Raw genomic sequence first — 12,927 nt, 5'->3', positions numbered from 1 at the left:
ACACATTCTAGTGGATAATCATTAGCCAATCTGTAAGCTAAGAAACAAAACTCACTGCATCATGATCACTATGGGAAGTTTTGTGCTAAAGCAAATCCCTGTAGTCTTAAATTAATTGAGAAACACTTCCATCCTCAACCTCAACATCTCCCAAAGACAGAAGTGCTTCCTTTTAACCTGGTCTTGGCATCTCTCCTCTAAAAATCAAAGCAATAAATGTCAGTACCCAAAATGAAAGCACATGTTCTTGTGAAGCTCCATTGCATACATTCTCCATACACATTGGCATTCTTTAAAAATTAAGAGATGTCAGCTGAAATTTGAGTGCTGTACCTTCAAGGGTCTGAGGAAGCTTCAGCTTGATTTTGTTATTCCCACTTCTACAAATCTTACGAGATTTAAACTTAATCAGTGAACAAACGGAACAGATTATATATTGGAAATATATTACAGATGTATGCATGTAGATCAGATGAAATGGGCCGTTGAGCGCACACTGTGTACATATAAAAGTATGTGTATATAGATACACAGCTGCACATACTGTTGATCTTACCTCTGTGTTTCTGTGTATAAGTGCTGTATGTAGGCTGAGAACAGTGTGTGTGTATCTATAACTGTCTAGTTAGGCAGAAGTTGATAAAACAGAGAGGAAATAAAGTTAGATACACACACATAAATATTGAGTGGCTACTGCACACCTTGTCATGCCAGTGTGAAAAAGGGACAGTTGCAGGTTGCTGGTTTTGCAGCCATTAATTTTACACTTTATGAAAAAAAAGGCTTCTTTAATTCCATTTTTTTCTTGCAGTAAGCATCATTGGAAGAAGACCAAAGCAGAGCAACTAGAAGTTAAATATACACTTGAGCATTACATAACTTTGTAGGAGAAGCAGGCTGAAAAGAGTATTGTTTCATTTAAATCTTTTATATTTTATTTCTCTTCCTTTCCATCTTTTTAATTCTTGTTATTTTCCTCCTAAATTATATCATCTTCTGAAGAATGTTGGGTTTCGCAGGCAGGCAGCTAGTCACCTGCAACAACCTAGGGGTCCTGCAGAAGCTTCCAAGCTGCTGTCAGTATCAGATGCCAGGGTCTGGTCGGTGGACATGGAGGAAATGTCGTTGACAGAGGAGGATGGAGGGAGACTTTCGCTGCTGTTCACTGCTGCACCTGTGCTAAGAAAATGAACACCAACGTGATTAAACCTGAAATCCAAGGATGCCCCGCAGCTTAAAAACAAATAGCACATTTTCTGTGGCAACAGGTGTTTGGACCTTTTTAGCTGTGGTTGGTCAATAGGAAATAAGCCAGCTGTTACCTAAAGGACTTTATAATAAAATGCTTTCTTCTTCAGGTCTGAGAAAAAACGAGGCAAAATGAAAAATGAAAAGGAGTCTGCAGTGCTGTGAAACTGGATAAGGGAAAAATTCCCAGGGCAAACCACACAAGAAAAGATACCTTGATGAGACTCAACAACACATGCAAAGTCCTGCCCTTGGGATGGGATTATTGCATGAACACAGGCAGACCAGGGAAATGATTGCCTAAACTGCAGCGCTGCAGAAAAGGACCTCAATGTTTCAAGAACACACATAAGTGTGCTCTTGTTGCTAAAAACACCGAACAGCTCTCTTTTGGCTTTTGCATTAACAGAATGTCATTTAAAAATCAAGGGAAGTTATTTTTCTACTCTATTCAGCACTGGTGAGACCTTACCATATCCAGTTTTGCACCCCACACTTAAATAAGGATGTGCACAGTTGGAAAGAATCCATATCAGAGCAATAAGAATGATTAGGAGCCTTGGGGAAGTTTGAAAGATCTAGGGTGATATAGTCTGGCAGCGAGAAGATTGAGGCAGTATTTGATAACAGTCTTCAAATACCTAAAATGCAATTATAGAAAGAATGGAAATGGGCTTTTGTCTGTCACCATAGGGTCAGAAAGAAGCAATGGCTTCAGCAAAGGCAATTTAGTTTGGGGAATAGGAGGAACTTTCTGACTATGAGAGTGGCCAGTCTTTGGAACAGGCTACCGAGAGAAACTGTGGAATCTCAATTCCTGGAAGCTTTCAAGACCAGATTGGACACTTGACAAGAATGGTTTAGAAAGGGATGAGCCTGCTTTGAGCAAGCAGGCTGGATTAGATAACCTCATTAGGTTTCTGCTAGTGATATTTTCCTATGATTCTGTGATGCTATGTTTAGTGGAAGATCAAGACCTTTCAAAAGAGAAGTGGGCCATTTATTGTATAAAAAAGGATTATCTGGAGTCAAAGTCAATATCAGTGTTCAGTCCTTGGTGTCCAGTGATCTTTTGAATCTTAGTTCCCAACCTCAACATAAATTTCATAGACATTAGGGCTGGAAGGGACTTCGGGAGAGTATCAAGTCCAGCACCCTGCCTCAAGGGCAGGAAGTCAGCTAGGGTCAAAGGATAAGCATCCAAACTCTTCTTAAAGGAGTCCAGAGTAGGTGCTTGCACTACCTCTGGAGGGAGCCTATTCCAGGCCTTGGGGGCTCAGACAGTAAAGAAATTTTTCCTTATGTCCAACCTAAAACAGTCTTGCAGGAGTTTGTGAGCATTGGACCTTGTCATCCCTTGGGGTACTCTGGTGAGCAGACATTCCTGCAGATCCTGATGCACACCCCTGATATACTTATAGACTGCCACCAGGTTACCCATGAGCCTGCACTTCTCTAGGTTGGAGTCCCATCACTCTCAGCCTCTCTTCATAAGGCCTTTTTACAGGAATTGATGATCCTGTCCTCTGATTATGTGAATGGCTCTCCTCTGGACTCTCAAGTGTCTCCACATCCTTCTTGAATTGTGAAGCCCAAACATTTGAAGGTGTTTTGTAATTTTCCCTCGAGCATGAGAATAGCAATGTCTGAAAGTGGCTGTTCAGTGAAAAATGTAAAATGTACTTCTACATGTGTTCATCTGTCTCTAATTTTTTTCCTGTAATCATAGAGTCTGGTGTATAGCTATATTCAAGTTTCACTGATGATAATTTCCATGAGAGGATCTGGTGCAATGGATATATGCAATGTTTGTTAGTGGTGGACACATCTACACTTGCTATTATTGTGCCTGAATGAACTTATGGCTCTGCAGCTTATGGCTCTGCAGTTTAAGTGCTCCCAGGTGCACATTCAAACAGCATACCCAGGAGCAATAACACCAGAATAACAAACTGCAATTTATTCAGGTACAGCCTGTGGAGCCAGGGTGGAGCAGCCACAGCTCCCAGGGGACTCCCAGGGTCAACATGCTGGAGCACACAGTTTTTTTAGTCCACAGCAGGATAAGTTAGTTAAATTAGCTGCAGAGTAAATTTGTTTTTTCTGTCATAAATGGGGTGTATGCTTTGATGCCAAGATGTTTACTGCACAGTTAATTAGGCAACTGTAATTAGTAAACATCTCATGTACCCCCACGCAGTGAGGGGAAAAAACAACTGCAAAGAAAATAGCAGTTTTTGTGCTTACAAGAAGAACAAAGGGTATGGATAATTTTCTTAACTTTTTTAGGAAATGGAGGAGCAAGGCAAATTTGGAATAACAAAAATTGTTTACAATAGGTTGAATAAAACAAGGTGATCCTTCAGGAGTTCTCCAAAGTATCAGAGATAGGGAACTGATACCAAACTAAATCTAATGTAGGGAACAGCAAGATCGTTCAGTTTAGAAAGGGCAATCTGATCTATTCATACGTAGTGATAGCTTCTTATGAATTGCAGCATTTCCAGTTGATATATCTAGGTGTTTTAGTTCACTGGAAACATCTGTTCTTCTTCAATGTGCTTAAAAATAAATTTTAAAAAAGTATTATATTAAAAAAGAATAAAAAAAATCGGTGGTATGCCCTGTGCAAATAACTTAATTACATGACATCTTTCATCTTTTAAGAGGGAAGAAATGTAGCACTATTTGAAAATAATAACTTGTAAAAAATAACACATAATTAGGTTGTGGCAATCAAATTATAAATGGGGAGGGGGTGAGGAGACATTTTCAGAATTCCAAAACAAAACATATGCATGAATATCAAGTAAATAATTATAAATAATTATATTGGAGAAGCTGCAACTGTCTCAGCCATATATCCTTTTCTCAGCCACGTTTTGCACTACTGGAGACATCTGTGTACCTGGGAGGCAACTGCACTCAGAAATGGGACAGCTCTCACCTTGTGGAGACTGGTGCCATTTTTCTAGTACTTGTATGTATTAATACTAGCAAATGACACATCAGACAAATTTAATGTACACTAAATGACACTGATGCTTTACTGTGCTAGGCTAGGCTAATGCACAGTAAATCATCTTGTATAGATGCACTCACTGAGCACTGAGTTCAAGTTTCAACAGAATACATATAGTGGTTTTATGGCTCATTACAACCTAACTAACACTGCTACTAATCACCCTGCATTTTTACAGGTAATAAATTTCCTCTCCCTTCTTGAATAGTTTCACTGTTCCATTAGCTAGCTGCCTAGTCTATCATACTACCTGTTCAGACCTCTTCACTTCAAGCTCAAAACCCTCCTCTTCCTCTCCAAGGAGACTGTATTTACATGGATTCTTCTTTCTGCTATTTAGTTCAGACGGTGTCTCCTTCTCTAGGCCTGAGGAATGTTACTTGACATCAGAAAGCTTGTCAAAGAGCCCTCCCAACCATATAGATGGTTCAATTAAATATAACCCAAAAAACTCCTTACCTATCATCCACATCCTGGACCATCATGGCTACAACACTCCAACACTACTACATCCTTATATTCATTCTCAAATTTCTGTTTCCTAATGTGATTGTGAAACATTGCTTGTACCCCAAACACAAAACTAAAACAATCCCCACCTGCAAAACACAACATTTCATGCAGCCCTTTATTTATGAGCAAAACATAGATCTGGACGTGTTAACAGCTGATGTCACACAATGTGCTATGACTGACAGGGACAGCAGCTGCCTCCAAGGTACAAAACCAATGGTGGTCCTATGAGTATTACAGCAAACTGTGTGATCTGGAAGTTTGTAGCAGGTGCAGATGTTAAATTTGCACCACAGTTTGTCTAGATCTGATTGTCTTCTGTCCTTGCTGGATAGCTCTATGAAGCTGCAGCCTAGAATATGAGCACTTCATGCTGGAGGCTCTGTGTCATTCCATAGCCAGAGATTCTGTTTATAACCAGACAGTGATTTCTCCAATGTTGTTTCCCAATTGTTTCCTTCTAGTGAGCTGCATAGCTGTCTAGAAATGAGTGGACTTCAAATTCCTTCAGCCACCACTGGAAGCGTCTATTTGACCCTTTCTTCTTTTCTTTTACATATGAATGTGAAGCCATAGAACAGGATGCAAGAAAAGAACTGATACAAGGTTACCAGCAGAAATTGCTTTTTTTTTAGCCCTGAGTCTAAGAAGACATCAAAGTCTATTAGACTTAAGCATCATTGTTTTCTGAGTGTATAAGCATATCATAGGCAAGAGTATTAAAAGTTTCCTTTTGCCTTCATTCACAGTGAGATCACACACACACGCATACACAAACAGCAACTATTGTTTCTGCTCACAGGGATAGAGAAAATCCTAAATGTAAGCCTCTGTTTACAAACTGATCTTTTGCATGAAGGGAAAATCAGATCTGCCCGGTCACTTCTCCATCTCTGCACAAAAACTCAAATCAAACAAGCATCAATATAACTAGCACCTATTATCACTATATTAATAGTGTTATGAAGTGAAGAGCAGAACTACTAAGCCTGTGGACCAATCACCATGTTAATCATTAGTGAATAGATTAAGATTTGTTTACATAACCATTCAGGTTTTGTTGGATGGAAACACATTTTGGTTAAGAATCTTTGTAGTTTTCTACTTAAGAAGTTCTTTCATTGGCATGCTGAGCTGTATGCACAATGTAACCACCACAGTCTTGTGGGTATAAGAATAGAAGTATCTTATTCACAAACTTCAGATCTTAAAATATCATCCCTGCTGTATGTTGTAGGCATCAAATTAAAGAAGTAATGAAAATACTGTGACAGTTCCTTACTTGTAATTCACATTCCCCTGTCCCTGCTTAGCTCAAAGGTCAGTGTTTAGAATGCACCAGGAAAACATATCACCCATTTCAGGCTTCATGGCATGAAAACCTTTAGAACATTTTCACTGTAGCTTATAGAGGCAGTCACCAAATTCTAGGATTTTCACAGAGCTATAGAATTTAAGGTAACAAAAGAAAGGGGAAGAGAATGACTAAAAATGGCGTGCTTTATTTTAGTTTATCCTGAGTGAGATACAGTCTGCTGTGCCTTGAACCTACAAAGGATTCCCTTATTCAATACATTAAAACCATTCTCTTTGAGTCCCCTCTTGCAGCACTTCAAGAAATATTTTTCATGCTTGGATTTTCAGAAGAAATTTAATGTAAAGAGAGGAGAAGATTAAGAAGAAATGCAAGCCACAGACTGAGCAGAAAGGGCTTTGCTTCACAGCAATGTAAGTGACATTTATGTGGTTTTTGTTACTAGAAGAAAAAAAGAACACAAGACACCTTATGAGCTGGGTTTCCCTCCCTCAGTTGTAGCTTCAGTGTGTTGGGAGGGATGCAGACCGCAGGCAGGAAAAAATCCAACTACATATTTTTTTTAAAAAAATCAGAATGAATTCATTTGTCAAAGTTAAAAAGTGTCACTTAACCCATTGGATGTAAAGTGAATTCCTGTAAAAAAAACAATTTGAGGACCTGCCTGGTCCCCTTCAAATTTGTTTACTGTACTCCTGAACAGCATGTTTGTCTGGCTGCTGGGCAGCACCGTACCTAGACTCCTGGCAGCACTGGGCTAACTTTTAGCATCGGGCCACCCATCACCAAAGATTATGATAATAATAATTTTTAAATTACCATTTTCGGGCACCCTTTCCATCTGGTCCCCGCTGCTGGGGAATGTGAGCTTCCAGGGTTCATGATACCATAATTCCCCAGGGAAACTGCCTTATAGTCAGGACTCAACTGCCTCATAGTCCAGGTGCCTATACATGTGCAGGATACCTGTCAGAGCAGACTTGATTGAATCTGCTGGATTGTAATGATGTAGCAGGCTCCGCATCATATATTTGAAAATGGCGGCGGGGCGCTTTAACTAAAGCTTGTCAGATGAGTTTTAGTTATAGCACCCCTGCCGCCATTTTGGAGCATCGGACACTGAATTCAAGAAATGCTGCGGCAGGTTTATTTAGAGTGGCACTCTAGAGCCCTTCTAACTAAAATGCCCTTCTACCCCAGAGCATGTGTAAAGATGCCCTACCTACAGTTTCCAAGGAGTACTAATCCTGAACTGTTTGGCAGGTGAACTTTATTGCAAAGAGGGAGAAAAGAAAGACTGCTAGCCTAAGGTCTTCTGGAGAGCTCTCTCTCATTAATGTAATCATCTTCATTTACTGGAAAGAAAGATTGAACTGAGGACGTAGATGATGCAAAACAGGAAGTGTGGCAAGGACTCCAATAAAGAAAATGAATTGGCTAGCTCACACCTCATGAAATTGCTTAACAACTTTGGTGCTGAGTTAATGGCTAAATACTTCAAGTGTACAAGCCAAAGGATGGGAAGAGGGAATTTTTTAAATATTAGGAGGGAGGGTGGGAAGATCTCAGTGTAGAGCCAGCCTGGTGCAAAGAAATGAATTCCCCAAAGGAAAAAAAAATAGGGTCAACATTTACACTAAGCCTACACACTCTAAGCTATAAACAAATCTCCTCATACTCAGAAAACCCCATATTCATACAGGGAAACAAGCATCTGCAAATGCAATTGCTGCTGATTTTGCAAAGGAAAACATGTTTTTTTCCACACAAACAAAAGTATACTGCTACATCTTAGAACCAAATTAAAACTGAATCTCAAAGGCCAAGTTCTTCGCACTGCTAAATTTCTAGCAGAAAGGAGAGACTGTCTGGGAGCTGGGTACAGCTGGGGAGCTGGTTCTCTGCTCCAGCCTCAGTGGTACCACAGATTAGTCACAGGTGTGTTAAAGGGGAGACAAACACTGTTGGGCCGAAGGCAGTGAATATTCTGTACATACACCTACCCATGTACCAGAATCATGGGTATGCACATTATTGAAGGTGTTTTGGAATTACAATTTTTAGACCCCAATAAACAAATAAACAATTTCCACTTCTAATTTTTGAGCTAGGTTTCAGCTACAGCAAAAATACACCTGGCCAAACTGGGTACAAGCTGGGCGAAAAGGTCTACTCATCTTCAGCACAGGCTTGAGACTCTTAGCTGGCCATGACTCAGCTGGCCATAAGCATAGCAGCTTATTTACTGGTTGACAGAGTCAGAAGATTTCCTTATGAGAAAGGAACAAAATCATTGAAAGGTAGGAAACTATCTTTTTTTTTCTGAGAGAGAGAGAGAGAGAGAAACAGACTACTTGTATTTGTCAGTCACCCTCCAGCCATTTCTGAGCAGTGTATGTTCTTCGAGAAAGATCATGGCAAAGCAGCCAAACAGTCCCCAGGTATAAACTGTCTGCTAGGGAAACACAATGCAAGTAGGTTTTTTTCTGAAATACAAACATTTCAGTGATATACAAAACATCTGGATATATTTGTAGGACAGAAGTGCTTACTGATCCCAAAGCACAGCCAGGGGAAGACTGTTTAAAAAAGTAAGCCTGCAACCTGTGACTGATTGCAAATTTATGCATAAAGATAATGTTTTTGACTTTCAATGTGCCCAAGCCAGAGAAGCCTCTGGGACTAGAGAAAATTCCACATTTATATTAGGTTCCTGACAGTTCAAGGCGCCATAACCTGCAATCCCAACAATCGCAACTGTGTACATTGCAGGACATGCGATTTTGGGATGGGATTAGGGCCTATTGTGCTCTGCTTGTTGTGATCCCAGATTCTCCCTGCACCGGCAGAATAAACCCAGGTGTCAATAATCACCTGGGGGCCAGGGACCCAACTGGGATCTGAAAATGGCCCCTGGCAGATCCCTGATGCCAGCCCACAATCAGCTGATTATGAAAATCCCAGCTGAGTTTTTAACTTTGCCTCAGGCATGGGGACCCCATGATCAGGCTGCTGTAGTCGAATCCCTGAGTGCACTGGGACTTTTAAAACCCTATGTGCCACCCAGCTGTGGAGAGTACAGGCTCTGGCTCTCAGTTGCCACAACCCAATTCCAGGGTCCCTGTGCACCAGTAAGCTAGAATCAGACTATGGCAGCCTGATCCTTGGGTCCCTGTGAGATGGGGCTGAGTTAAAACCCCTGAGTTAGAATCCATCTTAGTGGCACATGGGGTTTTAAAGGTCCCAGTACCCAGGGACCCTAGAATCAATCTGCCAGGACACCTGTTTCCTGTGCCCTGGAGCTATCCCATACTGGATCCTGATATTCAGCTAAATGTCAGGATCCATCCTGGGCCAACCCCACCCAGCCACACATTTAATTTAAGGCATAATACAAACAAACCACAAAGTTGTTCCACATTATACATGAAATAACTTTGTAGCTTATTAACTGTATTATCATGCCTTAAATTGACTTTAATGTTTGGCCAAGTTACTACATAAGGCATGATTAACCTGTTAATTATGTCTTAAATGCAACATGTGTCATGGACTTTATATCTATATACAGTATTTCATTGTTAAAGTTGCATTTCCAAAAAAAAAATAACATGATTTTGAGGCACTAAGAGATACCAGTGGCTATCTGTGTCGATCTACAAGCACCAGGGGCCTTATACATCCCATATACATCAATGGATCTGTCCTGGAATGAAGAATTGAGGCCTGAGAAATCTGGAACTCAGTGCATCAATTCTTCAGCAAAGGAACCCCAGTCTTATTGTAAACTAAAAGTATTTCCACATGCTACGCTACAAAAATATAAAAATAGGACTTACTTGATGCACACATCTTGTGCCAGCCTTCTACAAAGTGATTAGCTTACCACATGCACCAAAGGTGACAGAATCCATGTAGATTTGAGTTTCATATTTTAACACCTGCCAGTAGCTTGAAGTAATCCTCCTTCTTAAATCACTACTTACATGAACTGAACGAATTCATAGGCCTGGATCCTTAGCCAGTGCTAAGTCAAGGGAAATATGCTGATTTGTTAAGTGGACCCAGAGGACACACAGCTTTTGTTCACTATAAGCTTTCCTAGGAAACACCAACTGTTGGACCCTAATCATTGACTATACACTGTGTGGTCTAACCTGGCTAATTTTTACCAAGCACTACTCTATGAAGGCTATTTTCTTTGGCAAATGCTGTCATTCAATCTTCAGCTCGTGTAGTGTTTGATTTGTACATTAAAAAAAGAGGCAAGAATTCTGGTGGGTAATTTTGCATAATCTCACATATTTCTTGGACCATCACAGCAACAGTACTAAATTTAAAAAAAAAAGAGTAGAAATATTCTCCTTTCCACTCTCCCCATGCTTTCCACCCTCATCTGCTCTCTTTCTGCTTTCTCTTTATGTCAGCAGCCAATGCATTTATTTCTTATTTACATTAAATTGGGGGGAAATCACCATCTGAAGCCTAAAAACATATGGAAACTAGGGAATATATTCTTTCAGAAAACATTTTTCCTCAAGTCAGTTTTAAAAAGAGTTGCTATAATTGCTTGAGGCTAAAAATGAAAAATGTAATTGAAAGGAAAATGGTAAAGGAAGAACATATAAAAAAGATTACATTTCCCTGTGCTAAAAATTGGTTGTAAATAAATAATTTTAAAACACCTTTCACAGTAACAAAAAGCAACAAAAAATATAACCTTTCACAGAGAACTGGAATAGGGAAAGAGTTAAATTTTCTTTATGTAACGATAGTCCTTAGCTAGGCTTTACATATTATTTCCCCAAACCAGTAAGTCTGGTATTATTTACATCTAAATCAGTATGCAAGCACTGCTCTACAGCAGATATGTGAAGAAACATGGATTTATTCAAGCACCCGTCAGCCCTTCAGATTTATTGTTCAGTAATGGTACCATAATTCCACAAGTCAAACCTACATATATTGTACTTTGCAGGAACACATGGGATTGCCTTTCATACCATCTTCAGCAAAATATTATGAGGGTACACTATTAAATCCCTAGTATTGCCAAATCAGTACTGCATTAACTTATCACACTTTTGTCATGCTCTTCCTAGTCCTGTTGCTAAGTAATGTGCAATCACAGTGTCATCAAAGGTTAGTTTATTTAGCCATTGGTATAATGAGGTGAACATGCTCAATGTTAACAGTAAATACAAGAGTAAACAAAAGTAAGTACCTGTCAGTTAGACACAAATCATCCAGGAGTGGACATTACATTTAATAATGATACTTTGAGGTAAGAATGGTTTGGAGGGTGTTCCATGCTGACAGGCTTTCTAACAGGAACAAAATAATCAAATCTGGGCATCTTGTTTGCCTACAAAATTAAAGTCTTCAGAGGCACCCATTTGTGTACACAGGCACTGTTTGTATTCATGTTGCTGGTGAGCTTTTTGTGAAGACATTTCAGGGATCCTGATTTGAAAATATAGTTGCTTTAAATTGTTTTCGTACTCAAGCTCCACCAACATCGAACATAGGTTATTCTAACATTACTGAAAAGATACATTGTAGTAATACGCCTGACTATTTGATACTCACATAGTACAATTTTGGTGACTTACTGATGCAAAATTCTGTGCTAAGGGTGTAATTGTGCTAAGGATGTAACTGTATGGACTTCAATAGAATCATTTTCTTTTATAAACAATGAGAATTTAGTCCCATTATCCCTTCTTAGTTTCATAGTTTCTAGGGTCAGAAGGGACCTGAGTAGATCATCAAGTCCAACCCCCTGCCATGGCAGGAAAGAGTACTGGGGTCAAACGACCCCAGCAAAGTCTAGCCTCCTCTTAAAGACCCCCAGGTTAGGAGCCAGCACCACTTCTCTTGGAAGTTGGTTCCAGATCTTAGCCGCCCTGACACGGAAGTAGCACCTCCTGATATCAGTCTAAATCTACCCTCTGCCAGCTTGTGACCGTTACTTCTTGTCACTCCTGGGAGTGCTCAGGGGAACAGGGACTCCCCCAATGCCTGCTGGTCCTGTCTGATTAATTTGTAAATGGCCACTAGATCCCCCTCAGCCTTCTTCTGTGGAGGTTCAACAGGTTCAGGTCCCTTAGCCTCTCCTCATAGGACCTGCCCTGCTGCACCCTGATCATGCAAGTGGTCCTCCTCTGGACCCTCTCCATGCTGTCCACATCCCTTCTGAAGTGCGGCGCCCAGAACTGGATGCAGTACTCCAGCTGTGGCCTGACCAGTGTCGCATAGAGGAGGAGGATCACCTCGTTGGACCTGCTTGAGATGCATCTGTGGATGCATGACAACGTGTGGTTGGCCTTCCTGACCGCGTCCCCACACTGTTGGCCCATGTTCATTTTGGCATCAATAATGACTCCAAGATGCTTTTCTGCCTCTTTGCTGATGAGAAGGGAGTTCCCCAGCCTGTAGGTATGGTGCTGGTTCTTCCTCCCCAGGTGCAGTACCTTGTACATGTCAGTATTGAAACCCATTCTGTTCTCATCCACCCACCCCTGTAACCTATCTGGTCCAATTGCAGCCTATTCCTCCCTTCTAGCATGCCCACTTCTCCCCACATCTTAGTGTCATCTGTGAATTTGAACAAGGTGCTTTATACCCCCTCGTCCAAGTCAATGATGAAGATGTTGAACAGTGTGAGCCTGAGGACCGAGCCCTGCAGAACCCCACTGCCCACATCCCTCCAGGTCAAAAATGACCCATCCACCACCACTCTCTGGGTGCAGCCCTCCACACAGTTAGTGACCCATTTGACTGTGTAGGTGTCAACACCACAGTCCCCTAATTTTTTAATGAGAATGTG

The 12,927-nt window shown here is 40.7% G+C and overlaps 1 protein-coding gene across 5 annotated transcripts in view; it reads right to left on the bottom strand.

Annotated features, from left to right (window-relative positions):
- Nucleotides 1-801: 801 nt before the first annotated feature.
- The window catches only part of MAPK10 (mitogen-activated protein kinase 10), a 565,285-nt gene continuing 553,159 nt past the window's right edge, over nucleotides 802-12,927 (bottom strand). For 2 of the 5 annotated variants that reach the window (XM_019525840.1, XM_019525842.1), the window contains exon 14: nucleotides 802-1,174. In XM_019525840.1, the coding sequence (XP_019381385.1) occupies nucleotides 1,032-1,174 (143 nt within the window). In that variant the 3' untranslated portion in view covers nucleotides 802-1,031. Of the gene's footprint in view, nucleotides 1,180-12,927 lie in introns of all 5 variants that reach the window. The other 3 variants (XM_019525845.1, XM_019525843.1, XM_019525844.1) reach the window with 2 other exon arrangements.

This window comes from Gavialis gangeticus, unplaced genomic scaffold (genome assembly GCF_001723915.1).
Source record: "Gavialis gangeticus isolate Ggan-Ray unplaced genomic scaffold, GavGan_comp1, whole genome shotgun sequence".
Taxonomy (NCBI): domain Eukaryota; kingdom Metazoa; phylum Chordata; order Crocodylia; family Gavialidae; genus Gavialis; species Gavialis gangeticus.
This window is presented reverse-complemented; position numbering and strand designations above follow the sequence as displayed.